The sequence below is a fragment of the Corvus moneduloides genome, chromosome 13 (assembly GCF_009650955.1).
Source record: "Corvus moneduloides isolate bCorMon1 chromosome 13, bCorMon1.pri, whole genome shotgun sequence".
In the NCBI taxonomy this organism is placed as follows: domain Eukaryota; kingdom Metazoa; phylum Chordata; class Aves; order Passeriformes; family Corvidae; genus Corvus; species Corvus moneduloides.
Genome location: NC_045488.1, coordinates 17,140,058 through 17,163,866, shown reverse-complemented (window position 1 = coordinate 17,163,866; position 23,809 = coordinate 17,140,058). Strand labels below are relative to the sequence as shown.

The window sequence follows — 23,809 nt, the reverse complement described above, 5'->3', positions numbered from 1 at the left end:
GTATGTCTCTAATACTTCTGAAAACGAGCAGTACTGTATATACTTCTCAGGAGGATTTGCACTTCTAAACCAACATACAAAAGCCTTAAAAATGCCACTCATACAGCTGAGTTAAAAATAGCTTTATAGTTAATCATCTCTATTTCTATATCTAAGACCTCTTCCCCTTTTGCCTGTTTTGAGAGTAATCGTAGCTGTTACAACCATAAATCTGAATATCATAAAGTCTGGCATAAGTAAGTGGTTTGTTTGCTATTTACCTTGTATCGCTGTGAGAACAGCAAGAGCTCCTGGTGTGATTTCTGTACACAAGTCCATGAGTTAGTGGCAGATTTTGCACACCCCTTTCTTTCTCTGGGGTGAATTCTAAATAACGGTAGTTGGTTTTGAAAGTTAAAAGTTTAGCCATGGTTACTATTTTGATCTACACAATTATATGAATGTTGCTGTAACGTCCTTTTTTCTCTTGCAGAAGTGGAGCAACAAGTAGAAGAAGGCGACCAGTCTCAGCAAGCCCAAACACCAGTTACAACCAGCCCTTCTGCTTCTAGCACAACGTCTTTCATGAGCAGCTCTCTGGAGGATACCACCACTGCTACTACTCCAGTAACTGATACAGAAACAGTTCCAGCTTCAGAATCACCTGGTGTTATGCCTCTCAGTCTCCTGAGGTAAAATACCCTATCAGCATATATGATTCTGCGGGTGTAGGGAGCCAGGTGTCTGGTTTATATAGAATACATGTCTTTAGCTGCCTAAGCCTTTGAAAATGCTGTCAAGACCTGCCTCTGCAGAGGACACAGTTTAATGGTACTTTGCCTTGCAGGTTTTCAGTTTTTTATTTGAAAGCTGTTAAGCTTTTGCTATACACTGTATCTAAATGCAATACCTGAATTCCTCAAGGAGAAAATTCTCTCCTCAAGTTGTCCTTCAGTTTTCATGTTTATTTGGTACATGAGTTTAAATTATAGATCTCTGAGTTCAGAGTTTAAATTATAAATCTCTGAAATTCTAGATTTTTCATGAACGTTCATTTGGTTCTCAAACTAGAATAGATCTTAGTTGGTAGGTAACATCCTGTAAGCTAAGATGTTGTTTCAGCTTACCCTTACATACTGAAATGGAAGATAAACTACTGAATTTGCAGAGGCAATTTGTGTTGTTAAAGGAAATCTGCTTTACTTCTCATAGAATCCTTTTCTACATTTATTAATTCTCAGATGTTTTGCAGATATAATCTGATAAGAGCCAGAACAATGTCTTCCTACTAGGACAGTGAAAATCAAATACTCACCTGATTTGTTAGTCAGCCTGAATTCTGAACACACCATGGAAATGGGAAAAATGTTTATTTATCTTTTATCTCTTAGGACAGCTCCTGGTCTGTGAGGGGTTTTTTTATGTGCATGCTTAGAACTTAACTGTACAGATAAAGTTGGTAGGAATGAGCTGTTGCCTCAATGTATGTGTTGAGTCTTACCCTTACAAAACGCAATTGCATAAAGTAGGATTTGCCAAGTGCACTCTAATTTGATGTATTTCTTCTGTCAGACCTTCCTCAGCATAGTTCTGTTTAATATCAGCGTGCATTGTTCTTTTTTCAAGGCAAATGTTCTCCAGTTATCCTACTACAACTGTACTTCCAGCACGACGTGCTCAGACTCCCCCAATATCTTCTTTGCCAACCTCTCCTTCCGATGAAGTTGGAAGGAGACAAAGTTTGACTTCTCCAGATTCCCAGTCTGCAAGGCCTGCCAATCGCACAGGTAAACTTGTCAGTGTAATAGAAATGGGGACAAGTTAGGAAAGTCACAGGAGTTATGGGGCTGTGTTTTAAGGGATGGAAACCCAACACAATTTCTTTTTAAGGCAGACTAAGATGCAAAGCATTGTTGAAAACCTTTTAGTGACTTATCTTAGGACAAAAGAATATGGATTGTTAGCTGTAGGCTTTATCAAGCAAATGACATGAGTTTTTAAAAGCTGTGGATTGGATTACGAACTGCATGTATAAAACAATAATGAAGTATAATTCATAATTACTTCAAAACGTTCATCTGATTTGAGCTTGTTTCCTTGATTGTGTGCTGCTGCTAAGTGCACTAATTTTCTAGCTTTTGTTAGATCACATACCACAAAGAAAACAGGAATTGATGTATTTTATGGTACATGCACCAGTACTTTTTATTCTTGCCTTTACATCTGTGTTATTAGTTGGGGGATTTAGTGGTTCATGTGTTGCATAGCAACTGATGTGCTCAGTTTCACATCTCATTTTTTTTTCTTTTTGAGTTAATTATGAGATGATGTACTTCTAGTCACGATAGTGTCTTTACAACAGTGTTTGTTTGATAGTACATTTTTGCCTTCACTGATGAGACATCACTTTTATGGCAAGTCATAAAAGTTTTCTGTAGAAACTGTGGGTTTGGGGCAGTAACTGACCTCTTCAGAGTCCCTTGAATGACTCTCTGCACAGCCATCATACAGCCATCATCCACAAAGAGATTTTTCAGATACCTTCCCAGTTTAGCTGAGGTCTCTTTCTGTACCGTAAGAGGAATATATAGTGATCTCACCATTTGGGAATCTTCAATGATTTGGACAAGGATAACTTTATCTAGACTACATAAATATAGATCAAATAGATAATTTAATACAGTTAAAAATGAAAACAATAGAAATTGCTTAAATAGTTCTTTGCATATTATCAGTATCCTACTTGATCAAAAAGTCAACAATCTGTGTTTCAAAGGAGAATGAATACCATCTGGTTTTGTTACAGAAAGTATCTTACCTTGTGGAATGTAGTTGAGAGAAAAGTTGAGAGCAATTATTCCCTTAGTTGAAGCTGATCTATCAAAGTAAGGTTTAATGAAGTAACACTAGAGAAAGACTTATGTGCTTTACATTTATCATTTTCTGTCTCTTAAGCTTTGTCTGATCCAAGCAGCCGACTTTCAACATCCCCTCCTCCTCCAGCCATTGCTGTTCCCTTGCTAGAAATGGGGTTCTCCCTCAGGCAAATTGCAAAAGCTATGGAAGCTACAGGTAATCTATAGCTATAATAACAGTTTAACTGAAAAACTGGATACACGTGAAACACTTGTTTTCCAATAGAATATGTAATTTTTAAGTTCTATAACCATTTCTGTGGAAAAATTGATTGCTTTTTTTGTAACCATAAGTGCTAAAATACAGTTCCAAAGTGTGGTTTTCCTGCTTTCAGGTGCCAGAGGAGAAGCAGATGCACAGAATATCACAGTGCTGGCTATGTGGATGATTGAGCACCCTGGAAATGAAGATGATGAGGAGCCCCAGTCAGAGGGGACTGCAGAATCACGGCATGGGACAATCGTCTCTGGAAGTGGTGGGAAATCTGGTGATCATTGCTATTTGCAGTCTCCAGGTGATATCCCTTCTGCTGATGCCACTGAAATGGAGGAAGGCTTTAGTGAGAGGTGAGATAATTATCTTGTAATTGATTGTAATGTGTTCCTGAAACTGGAAATCTCACTAATTCATTGTTGCTGACAGAGTGCTACTTTGTAATGCAGCTTTAGAATTTTGTTACAGCATGAGTAGAAGGAAAGATGTAATTGAATTAGCTGTACATGGTGCATTTATTTTCCAGTACTATTTGTGTGCAGAACTGGGGAAGAATGTAACTGAGCATGTTTTCTTCACTACAAAAAAAAGAAAAGAATGAAAAAATTGAGGGCTTATAGTTGCATTTTAACTAAAAGACGTAGTAATAAAGCAAAATTCCATTAAATCCATGTTTTGGCAAATTCATGTGTAAGGCCAAAGGCAGATGGACTCAGCCAGCAACAACAGAGATGTTGATTTTATTTCTTTGAAAGAGGAGAAAAAACTAATTCAAGCTGAATTAACCTAGTATAAAATGAGTGCTCTGCAAAGTTTCTGCCATGCTTAGGCACTCTGGAAGATCAAATAGGTGTTGACATGGCTGCACCTAATTTGTTTGAAGTAAATCTCACAGTCTAAAAGACGGTATATATGTGCTCATTGAAACTGAAGATTCTTGAATTCCAAATTCTTTTTTTTTCTTCCATTAAAGAAAGGAAAAAATGCTAATAAATATGACGTAGTTACTGTATGCGGTTGTTTAAAACTTGGTTTGATTCACCTGTAAATTACAAATCCCTGTAGCCCTGATAATATGGATCATGTGGATAATGCAGCTGCAGCAAGTGGACCTCCCTCTCGAAGTCGGTCGGCTGTCACACGCAGACACAAATTTGATTTAGCTGCCCGAACGTTGCTGGCACGTGCTGGTAAGGGACTGAAAGAATTCCAAGGGCTTTGCTTATCCAGGAAAGAATAGGAGCGGGGCTGGGACTTAGCATGACATCTAGAAAACTCCTTCTCATATATGTGCCAACATATATTTAAGAGTTTTATGTGGTTATAAGTAGATTGTTTAGCAGAAGAGTTGAAAACAAAAAGGAAATTGAAAGTACAGCCATCTTTCTGCCATGGAAAATAAAAGCCCTGCTTTCCTTTTTCTCTCTTTTCCTACCTTGAGCGGGATTGTATCGCTCAGTGCAGGCCCACAGGAACCAGAGCCGCAGGGAAGGGATCTCCTTGCAGCAAGATCCAGGGACACTGTATGACTTCAACTTGGATGAGGAGTTGGAGATTGACCTTGATGATGAAGCAATGGAAGCTATGTTTGGGCAAGACCTGGCTAGTGATAATGATATTCTGGGAATGTGGATCCCAGAGGTACTGGATTGGCCTACCTGGGTGTGTGTGACTGCAGCGGGGGCTGCTTTAACTTACTGCTTTCTGCATGCTTATATTTTTAAATTTAAAGTAACATGTGTATGCTTATAGCCTGTTTGAAAATATCTTACTAAGTGCCAGCAATGCTTAAAATCATCTTGTATTCCATAGCATCACTTTCAGATTAAAAATAGTGATTTCTTGTGCTTCTTGCTCTGCACTTCCACATGTATGTAGTTTTTCTTCTCCCTTCCCTGAAAGATGAGAACAGAACCTGTATAGTTGTTCTGATGATACCAATTAGAAATCAAGTAGGTGTCCCAGGTGGCTTAGCTGTGTGAGATAACGAACACAGTTGTAAATGTTTCTTCTACTGCTACTACTAATAGTAGTTGATCTGTAGCAACATAATTTGCACTTAAATCAGTTTTTCTTAATTTAATTGTGCCATGTATTTCATTCTCTGGGAAGGATGTGGTGACAGTCCTCACTGAATTGTTGTATAGAGCACTAAAAATCTATTTGGTGGTGGAAAACAAATATAATAACAGTGGTTTGTTAATCTTTGGATTATCTGTGTCAAATTAGACAATCAACCCAAAAGACTCAGCTTTTCATCTCCTGATTATGATGTTACCTGGCTTTGATATGGAAGCAAGTTTCAGGATGCATATTGAATTTTTCGGAGCACTCGTTTCACTTAAACATCTCAATGAAATTACTGACTTTGGACAGGAATGTAATTATGAAAAACTAACTTCATATTGAGATAAAACCTTGGTATTTATTGACACAAATGGTAATTGTTGTTGCTCAGTAAATGTAAAATCTGATTGTCTGAAACCGAAAAGGATCCTTTTCCTTTATATATCTGGTTTCAGACAAGTTCTGAGGAGAACCAGATAAAGAGAGTGTTGAATGTGACAGGGTTACGAATGAAAAGTTATACTGTCAAGAATTTTGAGTCAATCTAAAATTAAATAGGAAATTGTCTCCTCTGAAACTTTACTTCCAAATATTTTTCCTGTTCTGAGGTGGTCATCATTATGTCATAAATTGTATGTTTCTGCTTTGCTTTTGTACAAGTCAACCATATAAATATCGCTCAGTGATAGAAATGTGCAGGGACATCCACCTAAGAATATTGGCATGTTTTATATCTAAGGTGAAGACACTTATTCTGTACAAATAATTTGTGAAAATCTTACTGTGCAGCACGTTTGTGAATCTGAGGACAGAGAAGAAGTAGTGGTTTGTGAGCTGTGTGAATCCAGCGTGGTCAGCTTCAACCAGCATATGAAGAGGAACCACCCTGGCTGCGGCCGCAGTGCCAATCGCCAGGGCTACCGCAGCAACGGCTCCTACGTGGACGGCTGGTTTGGGGGGGAGTGTGGCAGTGGAAATCCCTACTACTTACTGTGTGGCATGTGCAGAGAGAAATACCTAGCCCTGAAGAGTAAATCTAAAACATCAACCTCTGAAAGGTACAGAAATATAAGACAGTGGATAAAGAAAGGAAACGAAACATTTTTACCAGCCATCATCATTTTAAGAATTTGATTTAAGAGATAAGAATTCCTAGCACGGTTTTCTGATACTTAAAATCGTTCTCTGTATTCAAAAAATGCATATTTAGAAAAAAAAAAAGATTGACTTGATATTTCTGGTTTTTAAGTTAAAAACAAGGAATAATTTCTTGGGATGTTGCCTACTACCTAGTGACTTTTGAAAACTCTCTATCAATTTTGTCTGACAGTTCCAATATTTTCTTATGGACTTCTACACATTAGTACTGCAAAGTGCTTGTGTCTCCGCACACACTTTCGGAAGCCGTCTTACCTGTTTCTCTTTCCTCTGTTACTAGACATTTCTAGAATCATTCGTAAATACATGTAGACCTAACAGTAAAGTTAGACTAAATAGGGAACCAAATTTAAAATTATGTGTATTTACAAAATATTAGAGCCGCTCAGTAATTTTCTTTGTTATTTTTTCATACAGGTACAAAGGCCAGGCTCCTGATCTAATAGGTAAACAAGACAGTGTCTATGAAGGTATGTTTTTAAGTTGCATGGGGTTTTGTGTTTTCTAAAAGGTACTTTCATGCAAATAAACCTGAAGGTGTATTTTAAAATCTCTTCCAGTTAGATACAATATTTTAGTTTTGGGGATTTTTTTAGTTCAAATCAGAAAAAAAAAATCAGTGACTTCTTTCCCCTGTCTTTCGTGTAAGCAGCTGAAATGGCAAATACCTAGCTTGGGGTGATAAGGTGTTGTGAGGAGATGTTACATCCAGAGCTGCACATACTAAATTTTATGTTCAAATATCTTTCTTCAGCTGCCTTTGCGGGAGAAATAAATTAGTGTAAGTTGGTGTCCCAAAACACTGCCACAACAAGAACTCTTGTTCTTAATTTTTCTTCCTTTGTCCGAGCTGAGAGTGTCCTGAGGGTGGCTTTCACTTTAAACAGATTATTTCTGGTGTCTGTAGCAAACCTGTCTTGGGTGATTCTTTGATTCTGGTCCTTTCTGTAGCTCCTGTGATCACAACTGAGTGATTTACCACATTTGTCTATTTGAGACAATGTGAGTGCTACAGTACTTAGGGCAAGTCTGTCTGCTGTAGATCAAAGGTGTTCTGATTCTACTGTGTGTGGAGGGAGACAGAGCAGGAGAGATCAGTAAATGTAAGCTGACTTGTGTGTAAATGGTTGGCAAGTGAAGGAAGTGCCTCACTGAATTGCAGTTAAAGTGGTTTTCTTTGTTGTTTGGGGTTTTTTTATTCCCTGGGAAGGAAAAGCAAGCCTGGGTGTTCAGTTATAATTCATGAACTAATGCATGCTTTTTTGATAAATATGAAGACCAGAAATTTTCTAACATCTGTCTTTACTATTCAGTCCTTTGGAATATGCACTTGTTACCATGATTTAAAGTACAACTGTATGTCAGCACTTTTCACTATATTCCAGGTGTTGGAGCTGTCTTGTGCTGTATGTGATGACCTCTAATGTCTGTGTTTTTAAAGACCAGCTAGTTTGGTACTTCAGAGAATCTTCCTTAAAGCTGCAGTGTAAAGATCAATTTGAATAGAGAGGGGCAAGAACAGGATTTTGTTTTTCTGATTTACTTTGTTGTGCCTATGTCAACATCAGATGAGTTTTTAATGCCTACTGTGCTGCAGATTACAGTACACATTTCATATCTTGTACTGTTCTTTTAATTAATTGAAATTATTTAATATTTGAGCTTTTGTAACCAAGCCTAATTATATTTCTCCAATTCTAGAAGACTGGGACATGTTAGATGTGGACGAAGATGAAAAGCTGACAGGAGAAGAGGAGTTTGAATTACTGGCTGGGCCTCTTGGGTTAAATGATCGACGCATTGTGCCCGAACCCGTTCAGTTCCCTGACAGTGACCCTCTGGGTGCTTCAGTTGCAATGGTGACAGCCACCAACAGTATGGAAGAAACATTGATGCAAATAGGTACATTTAAAATGCATTTCATTTAAAGAAATAATGATAATAACAATAGCAGTAGCAACAACAGTAACGATACATGATAATGATATCACCACCTCCTCTACTTTGGTGTGGTTTTTCTAGGGCCAAGCCAGGAACATTGTGACAGTATTTTCTGCCTCCCACCACGAGGAAGTGAAGACTGGCTCTAAATTGTCCTTTTGTTACAGGAAAATTAGAGAGAGGAGTGTGAGGCATTATGAATTGGCAGAAGGCTTGAATTTTGCCAATAAAACTTACTACTGTAGTCAAACAATAGATGCCAGTAACATAATTTGCAGAACTCAATGAATGGGTTTTTTGAGTTGGGATTTAAAAGTAGTCCCTTCTGATGGAAGAGGGAATCAGAGGAACTAAAATTAACTTGAGTATGTCAGGTTGTGTTCATGTCTCTTTGAAAATAAGGAATAATTAATTCATGGAGTGTATTTCAGGAGCGTATTTTCGTCTCAGTCATTATCGTTGTAGTTTTGTATGTATGAAATACTGAAAAATGAATGAGTAATTTAGGCCAGCTTTGCTTCTGTGCTTATTACTGTATGATAATGTTTTGTTTTTTCTTTAAACACTAATGCAAATCATCATTATTTCCAAGGCTGTCATGGCTCAATAGAAAAAAGTTCTTCTGGCAGGATAACCTTAGGAGAACAAGCAGCTGCCCTGGTAAATCCACACGACCGTGTCATGGCTCTCAGAAGAGTGACAGCTGCTGCGCAAGTGCTCCTGGCAAGAACAATGGTTATGAGAGCTCTCTCACTTCTGTCTGTCAGGTTTGTGGCATCCTTGGCAACACTTCCACTTTTCCTTTTGTAGCCAGTTACCCAGTTCTGTTTTAGAAGGATGCAGTTTTAAACTCATTGGGGAAGCGATTCTCATTTCTGTACTTACATAATACTGCGAAGAGAAAAATTGTTCATCGATTTTGGTTTTTTGAGCTTTTATATCTGTTTCCACAGTGGTTCCAGTTGTAGCCTGGCAGCTGGCCTTGAATCCTTGGGATTAACAGACATCCGCACGTTGGTTCGTTTGATGTGCCTGGCGGCAGCGGGGAGAGCAGGCCTGTCCACGAGCCCATCCACGGTGTCCAGCTCGACAGAGAGATCCAGGGGCATCCACAGCAAAACCAGCAAGCCCATCTCTTGCCTTGCCTACCTGAGCACTGCGGTTGGCTGCTTGGCATCAAACACTCCCAGTGCTGCAAAGCTGCTGGTGCAGTTATGTACGCAGGTAGGACTTCAGTACTTACTTGAGACTACTTTGATTATTTGTGCTTTCACCTTCTCAACTGGGGTGAGACTGCCCTCAGTTTGAGGATCCTCCTTAGAGTCCTTGTTCATGGCTTTGCACCAGGGGTATGTTTGACTGTTGGTAAAAATCAAGTAACTGTATGTGTCTTTGCTGAGTACTCTCTTCAAGTGGGGAAAATGGATGTGCTTTTTGTGTTCATAGGGTTTTCCTGTTAAGGTTTTGGTTTTTTAATTGAGTCAATTTTATGTGGAGCACAGGGAAAAAAAAAAGGAAAAGCTGTAACACTACGCACAATTTATGCAACTAAAAATATTTATAAATTTGATAGTTCTGTTTGTTCTGATTATTTATCATCAATTATTTCTTTTTAGAATTTGATTTCTGCAGCAACTGGTGTGAACTTGACAACAGTTGATGATCCAATTCAGAGAAAATTTTTGCCAAGTTTTTTAAGAGGAATTGCAGAAGAAAACAAACTTGTCACATCTCCAAATTTTGTGGTTACTCAAGCACTTGTAGCATTGTTGGCAGACAAAGGGGCCAAACTGAGGCCAAACTATGATAAAGCTGAAATTGAAAAGAAAGGTATGATACAACTTTGTTTTTAAATACTATTCACTAGATCTTCAGTTCCTCATTTATATATAAAGGAGAGACTTGCTAGAATAATGTACAAAGCGATACACTCTTAAAGATGTACAAAACCTGTTTTGATCAAAGGAATGTTACAGTTTATGACACACATTTTACTTAAAAATACGGTCTTATTCCATAATTGTATCTTTTACCACTTTAAAATATAGTCTGAGCATGCATTCAAAGCCATAGAGCTGAAACATCGAGCCTTGTTGTGCCTCCTGATGAAATTAAGGAGGCTAACAGCTGATTGCTGCTCCCCAAGTGCAGTCCTGTGTCTGAGGCAGAAATTTGTGCTGCCTCTGCTTCCAGGGAGCCACAGAGCAACAGCTGTGCCTTCCCCCAGGCTATTGCTGTGATGGAGAGAGAAGGATAGGGCAGTGACAGTGGCAGGTCTCTGTCAGAGGAGGTTTTTCCTGTTCAGAAAGCACTCACTCTTTGACCAACCATTTTCCATGTGGTGGAAATAAGGCTATTTATAATTCTATTCTTAAGGTTCTTTTTGTGAAAATTGAACTGGGGTTATTTTGCTATTAGTATCAGAAGAGTGTTTTTACTATAGTTCACATGATTGCAACGTTGTGCTAAGATGCTTGTTAATCTCTTTCTGGAAATGCTGGCTATTGCTGTGTTCTTGTAACTCTGTGTGGTACTCATCTAGGCATCGTCTCACTGTTTTGTCTAAGCAGGTTTAATTGCCCATTTGTATGCCCATCCTTCCTATGATCCCTCTGCTGTAGGCCCTCTGGAGCTGGCTAACGCGCTGGCCGCGTGCTGCCTGTCGTCGCGCCTGTCATCGCAGCACCGGCAGTGGGCGGCGCAGCAGCTCGTGCGCACGCTGGCCGCGCACGACCGCGACAACCAGAGCGTGCCACAGACCCTCGCCGACATGGGTGGAGACCTGCGCAAGTGCTCTTTCATCAAGCTCGAGGCTCACCAGAACAGGGTAAGCGTGAACCGCCCGGGACCACGTCCACTGTGATGCTCTCCTTGGCAGAGGAAAATAGTATTGTTTTAAAAATACACTGACTGAAATGATTTTCCACATCATTTTTGAGATGAATTCCCTCAAAATTCTTTGGAGATTAAGTTATTGCTTGATTTAAGTTATTGCACCTCTGATGCTTTGAGGCTTCAGTTAAAGGGGTCAGGAAAGTGTTCTTATGGTATATAAAGTCAACAGGATCACTCTGAATAATTCTTAGATCTTAATTTGCATTAATTTTTCTGTCATAGTAGTTAACATTTTTGTGCAGTATTCTGTGCACTAGCAGCCTCTGGAGCATGGGGCTGTATGAAGCATGGCATCCTTATCAAGCCTGCTTAATTGCAGTAAATAATGCTATAAAAGTAGAAAAATAAATCTAGGTTGGTTGTTACAGTGTATTTCAATACCTGTCTCATTGGTTAGTGTTTGCTTAATATTAGTGAGTTTTAAATTCCAGTTTTTCCATTATTATTTTGGTATTTGTAGGTCATGACATGTGTTTGGTGCAATAAAAAGGGACTTTTGGCAACGAGTGGAAATGATGGCACCATCAGAGTGTGGAACGTGACAAAGAAGCAATATTCCTTGCAACAGACCTGTGTGCTCAACAAGCTGTAAGTTGTTCTTTACAGCTGCCAGATATTTAGTTTAAGCTGTAATTGTGCAAGATACTGCAGGGTTGGCTGTTCTCATTATCTCCTGCACTTAAAATCTCTCACTTGTTTTTTGTCACTGTTTATGGCGTGCAAAATAAATTAAATAGCTTAAAACTGAACTTAAATATCAGCCTGGTTAGAGTCTCTTTATAGAGATCATGTCAATGCTGTTTAAAAGCATCCTTAATTAATTGATGTAACCCTGGGTTCCTACAGACATGGGTAAAATAATAGGACTGTCATATAGCAGAAAAGGGAATATCAATATCCCTTCAGTGGGTTTCAGTGGACAGCTCCAACATATAACATGATCATTGCAAGTGTAGTCATTTGAGTCAAGTGTGAAAAAAGAATTTTGGCTTCTGAGATACAAGAACTAAATGTAATTCTTCATGAGTGTCTTGGAAGTACTTTTTTTTTCATTTGGGTGTGTCCAAAAAAGAAGAAAGCAAAAGGAAAGATTGAAATCTAATTCTTTAGTGTAGTATAGGTGAGTTGAACTTGGAAGAATGAAGAAGCGATAGTGAACTACAAGGTTGTTTTGTGACAATTTCTTAGTGGTTGGCTTAGTTCTTGTTTGCTTGCTGATGTTAGATGTGGCCTTAAAAGGAATAACCAGAATACTATAACAGTATTATAGGCCTTCATTGTTCCGGTACTGCAAGCAGTAAAAAATGTGGCTGTTGTGTATGATCTTAAGGGCAATTAAAGGTATCTGTGACCCTGTTACAGTTAGCCAAAGCAGACTTCAAAATTGAATCTTAGAACAGTGTAACAACATTGTGTAACAGGAGGAAGAGTTTAAAGTAGATTTGATAGCAAGATGTGCCTCTTTTATTTCTTATCCGAGCTGTTGTTTCATTTCATGACTTCCCAGAAAAGTTTGCCTTCGCTGAAGATGTCAAATCTGAGAAATAAGTAGGTAAAGGTAAAGAGTTTCTATTTGAAACCTAATTTGAAATATCTTGGAAATAAGTCGTATCTCATTCTGTAACTTAAAGTGGTTTTAGGGGGAATGTCATTCTATGAGCAGAAAAACGTATTATGTAAATCTGCTGCGATGGCAAGACTTCAGGTTCTAGCTCATATATTTTATGAGTTCTAGGTTTTACTGTCTGCTTAAAGGCAATGCCCTCTTAATTTATCTTAATATTTCTGTTTTCAGAGAAGGTGATTCTGAAGAAAGTCTGGGGTCACCCAGTGACCTTAGTTTATCTCTTGTCTGTTGGAGCATCAGTGGCAAGTACCTGGCTGGAGCTACAGAAAAGATGGTGAACATCTGGCAAGTCAATGGTACGTTCTGAACTGCCTGTGGGCACTTCCTGGTACAGCGTATTCCTAGGGAGCTTGCCAGGTCACTGCATGTTTGTTTACCCCAGTGTTTAACTGCCCAGTTTAAAATGCTAGCATCTCCCACAGTGTCTTGTGAACCTGTTTAAGTAGAGCAAGGCACTAACCCCAAGTGGATGTGTGATACGCACCTTTGAGAGGAAGACTTTTAAACTCTGTAATTGGTAATCTTGGAAGCTTCATTGTGTTGCTTTGCACTTATGAAAGTCACCAGTTACCCTGTGGTAATAGACAATCCCTAAGAAAAGTATAAATTTACTGGGTACTGAAGAATTCAGCTTCCTTCCATAACAAAACTGTCTAACTTGAATGATAATTGAGATTTGTTACCTAGATTTTGTCTGCATAAGTTAGTGAACCGCTGAGTTGTATTCTTTTAACTTAGGTGAATTTGTAGTATGTCCTAGGTCTAAATAAGATCTCTTGATTTTCTTTCCCATGGAAAGTATTATTGTTTTCTTTTCTTTATGAAGATGAAGTAGTTTTAAAAGACTTTTTGATCTCCTAGGAGGAAAAGGCTTATTAGATCTTCAGCCTCACTGGGTATCTGCCCTAGCCTGGCCAGAAGAAGGGCCAGCTGCAGCATGGACAGGGGATGCTCCAGAATTATTGTTAATTGGGCGCATGGATGGATCTCTGGCACTTATTGAAGTCCTGGATATTTCAGCTATGCACCGGGTGGAACTGGAACACTGCTACAGAAAGGATGGTAAGAGACTGGATCAGTATTTGAAATTGAAAGTGTGAACACACTTGGCACTTTTTATTAAGGAAGTATATAATCATTTTTGGTTATTGTTCATGGGATATGATTTCTGGTTCATGGGAGGAGAAGAGTCTATGGGATCTCTGCACCCTGATTCCCTCACAGCAGAGGCAAACAGTTTGTAGTAACCTGGTAAAAATCCTGCCATTCCTTGCCATTGTGGACAATCAGTAGAGATCCCCTGTAGTGTCTGCTCTGTCTGCATATAGCACGTAGTCAGTGTCATTTGAATTCCTGAATGATTGCCATTTTTCCTTTATAGTTCCAGTCCCAGAGGACATCAAGTAGCACATCTTTGATGGTATTTGTGTGGATATTGCTTCTTCAGTAAGCCTGCAGGGGTTTTTTTGGCAGAATCAAGTGAAGCAGTATCTACTTGCTAAGGAAGGCAAGTTGTTTTCAGAGCATTTTTCAGAAGCCTGTCTCGGATACATGAGATACATGTATAGTATTCAGTCTACCTTTTTTCTTTGCCCTGGTATAGTTGTTTTCACTGTGCCAGGAATATAAATTCCATTTTTTTAATAAAAAGAAGAATTGAGAAAAGTATTACAGAACAATCTCAACAGCTGTTGTTAGTGACACTGAGTTTTATCTTTACCATATAAATTCAAGAAAATTTTCAGACCAAAAGTATGTTAAGTGACATTGGTGGTGGGGGACATTGTTATGCACTTCACAGTTTAGACAACTGCACTGCAAAAACCTCTTCGGCAGGAACGAAGTTCAGTTTAGTTTAATAAATGTTTGTGTTGTCTGTTCATGCAGTGTCTGTCACGTGCCTGGCCTGGTTCAATGAAGACAGACCATTTGCTGTTGGCTATTCAGATGGAAAATTGCTTATAGGAACAAAGGAACCAACTGAGAAAGGAGGAGTCATTCTCATCGATGCGCATAAGGTAGAGCTGGTCTTTTTAAAACTAACGTTGAATTTTTGTAGGTAAAATCTGTTTAAGCTGTTCTCTCTATTTGAAAGCTATTTATAAAGACAAGTGCAGATTATTTTAAAAACTCACAACCTATTGCTGATACATATATTAACATAATGTATTTTGAAGGACCAGTGTACCAAATGTAAAAAAAAGGAATGATGAACCTGATACCCTATTCACTATCAGAGACTGTGAAGTGTGTACTTACAGTGACAGAAGTGAATTAAGCACACAGCTGTGCACTGACTGCACTTAAAAGACTTAATTGTTTTACTTGGTAAAAGTACTCATAATAAATTTTAATTTTGATCATGTCACATGTTTTAGTTCAGCTTCCTGGGCAAAGCAAAAGGTGTTTTTCTAAATAGGCAGTTGCAGAGGTTTAGCATCTCCGCTTCGCCATTATGTACTAATGAGTCATGAATAGTCCATGAATTATTTGTTAGGCTGAGAGAGAACTCCCTCAAATGTAGGTGTAGTGAGAGCATCTTGAATGCTTCCAAGAGCTGCTCTGAGTGTGTGAGCAGGGCAATCCCAGAAGGAGCACACTGTGGTAATAAATCTGTACCTGTCTTCTTACTAGGGGCTAACCTCCTTTCCTACCTCAGACTCAAAGCTACATCTGGGGGAAAAATAATCAAGAAAAGATTTGCAGTGAAAAGAAAACATCTTTTTCTGTGCTTTCCATTTATTTTCTTTCAGCAAACTTTTTAAAGTCTTTTTAATTTGATAGTTCTGAAATGTATCGCTATGACTTTATTATTGCAATTCACTATCTGTAATTTATATGAGAAAATATTTTTGTTACTAGTAGTTAAAAGTTACATTAGCTCTGAGAGTTAACTTTCCTCCTCCCTACTGTGTTACTTCATACCAGCGTTTCATTTTTTTAAATCCAACAGGATATGGTTGTTAGTATGAAGTGGGATCCAACTGGTAAGATTCTCCTGACCTGTGCCAAAGAGGAAACAGTGAAGCTCTGGGGCTGTCTGGGAGGATGCTGGAGGCGCCTGCATTCACTGTCCCACCCAGCTCTGGTGAATGGCATTGCCTGGTGTGCTCTGCCAGGGAAGGGACCCAAGGCCCAGCTTTTGTTAGCTACGTAAGTCATTTTTTTGTTGTTATTTCTGTAGTTCTTTTGTAGGTCTTTTCTACCAGTCTGTAGTGTCCAGAACAAAGAAATGGGTTTGGTATTTTTTAAGTAACATTCCTTCAGTAAGTCAGTTGCCATGAGATTTGTGAAGTTCCAGAATTCAGATTAAAAAAATGAGCCTGGTTGTGTTACCAGCTGTTTTCTCCATGACCTGTGGGTGCTGGTTCTGTTTGAGATTTTTTTTTTGCTTCATCCAAATATTTTTTCTGAGAATATGTTGTTAGTAGAAATGGAAAAGCTACAGGGTGTGAGGAAAAAATAGCATTTACCCATTGGGAACAGGCCTTTCTACTTTAGATTGACTGATGCACTATAGTTTTTTATGGAAAGGTGCTGAAGACTACTGATATTAGAAGTTAATACCAGACCACTGATATTTTGTTAGTCAATATCTTTATTTTTCTTTTCTAATTTCTCCTGACTTGCTTTAGGGGATGCCACAATGGTTTGGTGTGTGTCTGGACTGTTCCCCAGGACATAGTAATCACATTGAAGTCCAGCTCAGCTTGCTCAGAAGGATGGTGGGAGCAAGAAACAAGTGCCAAGGTAAAAGGAGGAAACTTGGTGTGTAAGAAATTCTCTGCTCATTGTGAAGTTGAGAGAGGAGAAGAATGTGAGGGAATTACTTGATTTTCAACATTTCCTGAGAGAAGTTTGTTTTAAAAAGTTTACATTGCATTTGTGTATGTGTAAGCATTTTCAGAATAGGAAATTGAAAATTTTATTTGGCTAAAGATTATATTTTGATGTGTTTTCTCTTTCAAAAAAATTGATCAATTTATCCTAAAATTTAGTAAGAATTCAAAGTTATTTGTAGATAAAGAGTCAAGATTAATTTCACTTTCATAAATTGTAATGTAGTCTTTGATGTTAATGGCATTTTGTAATGGGAGGAAAGCTGATAATGTGATCAAGATATCTATAAAATATAGTCATAGTACTGGGGTTTTTAAATTATTTAGTGGAACTTCCCCATCTCTGTGGATGATCAGTTTTTATTGCGGAATACAGATGCTGTCATGCTACTCCCTGTCCTGAAAGTAGTCCAGTGTCCCATAAGTGTGCACTTGTTTGCAGGATGGATGCAGGAAAGCAGTGGAAGTGAAGTGTGTGTTCCAGCTGAGAGGACACATCACTCCTGTCCGCACTGTTGCTTTCAGTCCTGATGGGCTGGCATTGGTGTCTGGGGGACTTGGTGGCCTCATGAATATCTGGTCTTTACGGGTAAGACCATCTTTGGTGTGGCTTGATTCTCATTTTTAGTAAGAGTATCTGAAATGGTCATGGTATCAGACCAACTTCCACCTCACCACGTGATAGATACGTTAGAGAAAGCAGGTGTAAAATAATGTTCTAACATTGTAAATAATAAAATATAAATTGAAATTGTACTTAACATTGAAGTACTTCGTAGTTATGGTTTAGTATTGATTGATTCTGTACGTTTGGTCATGTTAGGCTTTGCAGAACCAGCCGCTTTCTTAGTAGGAACAATATTCTCTTATGTTGAGGGCTCTGAAGAGTCACATAAAATGGATTATTAAACACTTCTAAATCCTTAGTTATATTATCTCCTTAATGTTGAGCTTCCTTCTTGGACCAGGGTAAAAGAGCAGAGGAGGCTGCTGTTCTGCTAAGTTCTTTATTTCATAGTCTCATAGGTTTCTTGAAGGCAGAGTCCAAAGGGGGTTACATTTTAAAGCCAAGCAGCAACAGCAGGCAAAAATAGCTTCTTCTATATGCTCCATCGATTCTTCCTCTCATAAGTGTGGATTATATTAATTGACCAATAAGATTAACACACAATTCTAGTTTTTCTTTTCTGAACCTATCCTGGTCTAATTCTAAGAATCATAAGCCTTACACAAGTGTTACATAGGTATTACACAAATTTGCATATACAGTTTCTATCAGTTCTTATTGTTTATGTGAACACTCTATCTAAAAAATGTGAACAGTATAATTCTATACTTTGTCTAAAGTAAAGAATTCTGTGAAAAGGTAACACTGCTGCAGCAAAGAACTGTATTTAAGGTCTCTGCTACAGCTTTTTAATGTTTAAGGCACTTAGCATATATTTCTACTGAAAGTTAAAAATCTGTATTTCTATTTCATTTTGGTGTGGCTTCATGTATCTCAGCTTGTCCAAAGGTTTTTGTTCAATCCCTGTGCTTTGGCTTCCCTCTGGGCCTGAGTCCAGAGAAGCCTTCACTCCAACACCTTAATACAATAAAAATGTGTTTTTCTGCTTTTAGGTTAAGCAGTTCAGTTTTTAAATAGTTATTGAAAGCTTGTGAGAGTATCATCCCTTAGGAATGTGTTTGTATGCACTTGAACAGAACTGTAGCTGTGTCTGTGCCTGACTCAAACCCCTTCTCTCCTTAGGATGGTTCAGTATTGCAGAGTGTTGTGATAGGGTCTGGAGCTATCCAGACTGCAGTGTGGATCCCTGAGGTTGGAGTAGCTGCCTGCTCTAACAGATCAAAGGTGAGACAGAAATGTTTGAACCTGAGTGTTTTCTGGCCCCTCTAGAAACCAAGATGCTTGGTGATAAATCAATGGAGCTGAATGATCCTGCTTTGTGAATTTTTAATTTCTAATGTATCATACGACTGTTAAACAGGACGTGTTGGTGGTGAACTGCACCTCAGAGTGGATCTCTTCCAATCACGTGCTGGCGACGTGTAGGACTGCACTGAAGCAGCAGGGAGTTCTGGGCTTAAACATGGCTCCGTGCATGCGAGCGTTCCTGGAGCGCCTGCCCATAATGCTGCAGGAGCAGTATGCTTATGAAAAGGTAGGAGTAATGCAAATGTTTAACATTCATGTCTGACATGAGGTCACTGTTTAGATCTCAGCTGGTTTCAGTCTTTCACCAGAGAACCCAGAAGACTTTCCTACGTTCTGCTTGCAAATATCTTTCACTATTCTCAAAGCCAGTAGTCTCCTAATTTGAAAATACTTAAAATATTAGAAAAACTTTGATTAAGCAGGGAGGAAGGTATTGTTCTACAGGACTAGCTTTGAAGGACTTATATTTTAAATTGATAAATGTGTGTTTCTAACTCTTCCCTTTCTCTTCCTGCTGCCCTCCAGCCACACGTGGTGTGTGGGGACCAGCTGGTTCACAGCCCCTACATGCAGTGCTTGGCATCCCTGGCCGTGGGGCTGCACCTGGACCAGCTGCTCTGCAACCCCCCCGTGCCCCCTCACCACCAGAGCTGCCTCCCTGACCCCTCTGCCTGGAACCCCACAGAATGGGCCTGGCTCGAGTGCTTCTCCACTACCATAAAAGCTGCTGAAGCCCTGGCCAAGGGAGCTCAGTTCCCAGAGTCCTTCACTGTTCCAGACCTGGAGCCTGTTCCAGAGGATGAGCTTACTCTCCTGATGGTAAAAGTTGATTTATTGTCTCAACAGCCAAGTGTGTTGCTACTGAGCATATGGTATGATGCAGTTAACATCTCTGAACTGTAAAGATTTATATTTAGCAACATAAGCACCAGCAATAAATGTAAGCTTATTTTTTAATTAACAGGTTGGAATATACTGACAAGATTGCTCTGTATGTGTGTGTGTAATGAGTGCAAGTCAGTTGCATGTTAAAATACAAAACAACCCGAAACTGTGACAGTAATTTTCATATCTGATAGAAGTAAGAAATGTAGAGCTTTGTTAATGATATTTTAAGAGTAGCGTTTTGTCACATTCCTACACCAAATTATTTTGCTAGTGTCAATTTTCTTCATGACTTGTTACGTATAGCAAACCAGAAATTTTTGGTTAAGAATTTTTTATAAGCAAGCTTGTAACATTATAAGCTCATATTTGCAATTGAAATTTCAAAAAGCCCTAAGCATCAGTAAATAGAAAAAGATTTCTTTGTCGTGAATTACGTTTTTTTTTTCTTTGATTTGGATTGCAAGTCATGGATAACAGTGTCATTGCTAGTCTGCACACATTTGTTCTTATTGCTAAATTGTTTGGAACAATTTAAATATTGTTCTTAAAAAGGAAAATATGTATTATGTAACAGAAAAATAATGTGCATCTCTTGAGCTGAATGTGGTAACTGTGGCTTTTGCTGTGTAGGATAACAGTAAATGGATCAATGGCATGGATGAACAGATCATGTCTTGGGCAACATCAAGGCCAGAGGTCAGTAAAATTGATGGTTTGGAGGGTATTTTATTCCTTTGAAACATGGCAAGCTTTTGAAAGTACTCTTGTTCTAAAGCCTCCTTTCACGCTCTTCCCTAGGACTGGCACTTGGGAGGCAAATGTGACGTGTACCTGTGGGGAGCAGGACGGCATGGGCAGCTGGCAGAGGCTGGCAGAAATGTCATGATCCCAGTGGCAGCACCTTCGTTCTCCCAGGCTCAGCAGGTGATCACTTGAAACCAGCCATGATTTCATCACTTGCCATCTATTATTTGTATGCCTTGTCAAAATCCCTAAGTGTCTTTGCAACTTGTTTGAATTTACTGCAAGTATTCGAAAACATAGGTTTCACTAGAAAGGAAATATTAAATTATTTGACAAATTCAAACCAAGAAGCCACTGAAATCTGACAACACAGAATTATTTTATATGAGCATGATTTGATAACAATTGCACAGCTTTCACATAATATGTATGGCAGTTTTGCTTTCTGAAATAACACTGGCCTGATATAATTACAAAGTAAACAAATTAAAAGGAAGTGGAGCACTTGTAATGCAGGTATTACAGCATTGCTGCATTTAGCATAGAATTTATTACATTTCCTTCATATCTTTCTAACCTAGGTGGTTTGTGGTCAGAATTGTACTTTTGTCATTCAAGCCAATGGCACCGTTTTGGCTTGTGGTGAAGGGAGCTATGGGCGACTGGGACAGGGAAATTCCGATGATCTTCACGTCTTAACTGTCATTTCAGCACTACAAGGTAAAGCTGTTGGTTTGAAAGGAATCCAGTGAAGGAGTACAAATAACCATTTTGGTAGTATAATTATGTGTGCTGATGCTCTTCTCGCAGATTTACGCATGAAAATATTGTAGTTTTTAGTTAAAAATTTGAACAAACAAACAAGATCTTTGTATTTCCTTAAGATTTCAGTAGTAATATGTTAAGATTTCTTAATGTTAGGAAAGCTTCAGGGAAAAATGTTGGCTCACATTAGGAACATTTAATTCCAAAACTAATGGCAGGATGGAAGCCTGAGTTCTCCATGAGAAAACAAAGGTTTTGTTCAAAATAAAAGTAAATTAATTGCTATAGAAAGAAGCCTTATTGTGGTTTGTTCCTTTCCCCTGACTTAACTAGCTGCCACAAGGCCCACTTGGATAAATGTATGTTAGCATCTATTGTAAGTTATGCTAAGCTTTGTTTTCTCACTTCTCTTTGACAGGCTTTGTTGTAACACAGCTGGTGACCTCCTGTGGATCTGATGGACATTCCATGGCTTTAACAGAAAGTGGGGAAGTCTTCAGCTGGGGAGATGGGGACTATGGCAAGCTGGGCCATGGGAACAGCGACAGACAGCGCAGGCCCAGGCAGATCGAGGCTCTGCAAGGAGAAGAAGTTGTGCAGGTTGCAAAATATTTTTGTCTGTTTGAAGCTGCAGGCCTGGGAACCCAGTGCTGTATAACCGCACAAAAAACAGGCAACTTCTTACTTCTCTGGGGTTTATGAACCAAGGTGGTGATTTCCAATTAAATGAAGATATTAATTGACAGTTAGTACTGGAAAGGACTAAAAATAGAGCATGGAAGAAAGAGGTGTTTTAAAGACGATCCAAATGCAGACATGATTTATAAGCTTCCCTTTGTCCTTGTCAGGTGACTTTGACGTACAAAACTGGTCACCAAGACCTCCTCCTAAGTACTAACAATGCACAAAACCATATTTGGTTTTGACTGGAGGTTTCTTTATAAAAAAATTAGATAATCACACATCAAATTCTTCATGCAAATATCCTCTGGTCCCCCTGCATAACATTACCATTGAAAAGGATAAGAGATGAGTTGCTGGAGAAATCATTAATACTAAAATGTCTGTATTTTTTAGCTCTTTAAAAAGGAATATAGTTTAGAGTTGAAAAATATACTATATATTTATATATACATGTAATAGTCAATATAAACTTCTACCCAAATCTAAAGTGTATGTAAAAATAATGCTTTCTTTGCTTCCAGATGTCCTGTGGCTTCAAACACTCAGCTGTGGTGACAGCAGATGGCAAACTTTTTACGTTTGGAAATGGTGATTATGGTAGACTGGGGCTTGGAAATACTTCCAATAAGAAGCTTCCAGAAAGAGTGACAGCGCTGGAAGGTTACCAGATTGGCCAGGCATGGTTTATCTCAAATTAGCAATGTATCTTAGTTTAAAGCTCATGTTTTTAACATATGTAAGTGTTCAGCTGTGGGTTTTAACCTTGGCGTTCATTTTGATTATGATGGCAGAATTTGACTATGCATCATTTTTAAAATAATTACTTTCCTGGCTCTCTTGATTTTCTTTCTGCAAAACTGGCCGTGATTTTAACATTTCACGGTTTAGGCATTTTTAAGCACAAATTCATGAGATTTTCTGTATTTTTAAGCAAGGAACACGTGTGGCATAATACTATCCTTTGGTTCTATGAGCTAAGAGGAAGCAAGTGTTGAAAAAATACTACTGTGGTCCTAAGTGTATTTAAAACACTCTAATAAACAATGGAAGTTTTAGTGGTTTTACAGGGATAGTTATTTTTAAAACACAATATTTCTTCTTAAAGGTAGTTGGTATGTTTGAGTTAGTAAGTCAGCAAAAGCAGTGGTGATAACATTATTTCTCTCCCCCAGGTGGCCTGTGGTCTCAATCACACTGTGGCTGTGTCAACAGATGGCTCAATGGTTTGGGCTTTTGGAGATGGAGATTATGGTAAACTTGGTTTGGGAAATTCCACTGCAAAGTCCTCACCACAGGTTAGATTACTGCGGAAATGATTCTTTGCATAAACTTTCCGTGCTGTTAAAGGTGTTGCACAGTGTTGAGAGTGGGATTTCCAGAAGTTGTTATTCATTCCATGCTGATGTTATACAACCTGGCACAAGTAATTCTGATGGCATATTATGCTGAGCCTAGTACTCTGAAGAATTTCATGTAAATCATGGTGACTGTATCTCAGTAGCAGTACAAATAGTGAAAATCTGAGGTTTATCTTAGAGAAGAGAGATTTCTTCTTTTGGAAAGTGGGGAGAAGGTTGCTTGCACACCCATCTACTTCTTCCCATGCCACTCCACCTCCTTCCCAGAACAAAAGAAAGTATTTTGAATCACTGTACATAGAATAAGGCGTTAATTCATTGAAGAAAACATCTGTTTATGTTCCCTGTATTTATTTCCAAGTGTTAATTAAAATGATCCTACAATATGTGCGCTGCACAGTGGGAATAAGAAAATTTCTTTTCTGGAAGCAGGAGTTACAGATTAAATTCATGTTTGCTATCTGTTTATGTCCTTGTAATACTATAGCTGGTTTTCATTTCACTTTACCCCATAGAAAGTGGATATTCTTTGTGGAATTGGAATAAAAAAAGTTGCCTGTGGAACTCAGTTCTCTGTTGCACTGACGAAAGATGGTCACGTTTATACTTTTGGCCAAGGTAAGATAATCTGCTTTTTGGACATTTCCATCTATAAAGCTTGTGTATATATTTCAAGTGAAAAGGAAGAATATTAAAATATATTTCTAAGACTGACCTAATGCTACTTTTTAGACACATGCTGATCTAATCTAAATTTGGAAACTTCAACAATGTAATTTTAACATGCACCTAAAATCCA

General features: G+C 38.5%; 1 protein-coding gene across 10 annotated transcripts in view; it reads left to right on the top strand.

The window, feature by feature from the left end:
- Positions 1-23,809, top strand: part of HERC1 (HECT and RLD domain containing E3 ubiquitin protein ligase family member 1) — a 101,489-nt gene that overhangs the window by 70,811 nt on the left and 6,869 nt on the right. For 7 of the 10 annotated variants that reach the window (XM_032122726.1, XM_032122725.1, XM_032122731.1 and 4 more), the window contains 30 exons: positions 473-671; positions 1,606-1,766; positions 2,935-3,051; positions 3,230-3,461; positions 4,174-4,298; positions 4,550-4,770; positions 5,965-6,233; positions 6,751-6,803; positions 8,035-8,235; positions 8,867-9,041; positions 9,228-9,498; positions 9,891-10,104; positions 10,845-11,101; positions 11,630-11,757; positions 12,965-13,092; positions 13,658-13,858; positions 14,684-14,814; positions 15,750-15,949; positions 16,432-16,546; positions 17,078-17,224; positions 18,386-18,487; positions 18,624-18,797; positions 19,097-19,390; positions 20,090-20,155; positions 20,258-20,383; positions 20,785-20,923; positions 21,387-21,568; positions 22,174-22,329; positions 22,825-22,947; positions 23,526-23,628. In XM_032122726.1, coding sequence (XP_031978617.1) covers positions 473-671; positions 1,606-1,766; positions 2,935-3,051; positions 3,230-3,461; positions 4,174-4,298; positions 4,550-4,770; positions 5,965-6,233; positions 6,751-6,803; positions 8,035-8,235; positions 8,867-9,041; positions 9,228-9,498; positions 9,891-10,104; positions 10,845-11,101; positions 11,630-11,757; positions 12,965-13,092; positions 13,658-13,858; positions 14,684-14,814; positions 15,750-15,949; positions 16,432-16,546; positions 17,078-17,224; positions 18,386-18,487; positions 18,624-18,797; positions 19,097-19,390; positions 20,090-20,155; positions 20,258-20,383; positions 20,785-20,923; positions 21,387-21,568; positions 22,174-22,329; positions 22,825-22,947; positions 23,526-23,628 — 5,010 coding nt within the window. The remainder of the gene's footprint in view (positions 1-472; positions 672-1,605; positions 1,767-2,934; positions 3,052-3,229; positions 3,462-4,173; positions 4,299-4,549; positions 4,771-5,964; positions 6,234-6,750; positions 6,804-8,034; positions 8,236-8,866; positions 9,042-9,227; positions 9,499-9,890; positions 10,105-10,844; positions 11,102-11,629; positions 11,758-12,964; positions 13,093-13,657; positions 13,859-14,683; positions 14,815-15,749; positions 15,950-16,431; positions 16,547-17,077; positions 17,225-18,385; positions 18,488-18,623; positions 18,798-19,096; positions 19,391-20,089; positions 20,156-20,257; positions 20,384-20,784; positions 20,924-21,386; positions 21,569-22,173; positions 22,330-22,824; positions 22,948-23,525; positions 23,629-23,809) is intronic. The other 3 variants (XM_032122729.1, XM_032122728.1, XM_032122732.1) reach the window with 3 other exon arrangements.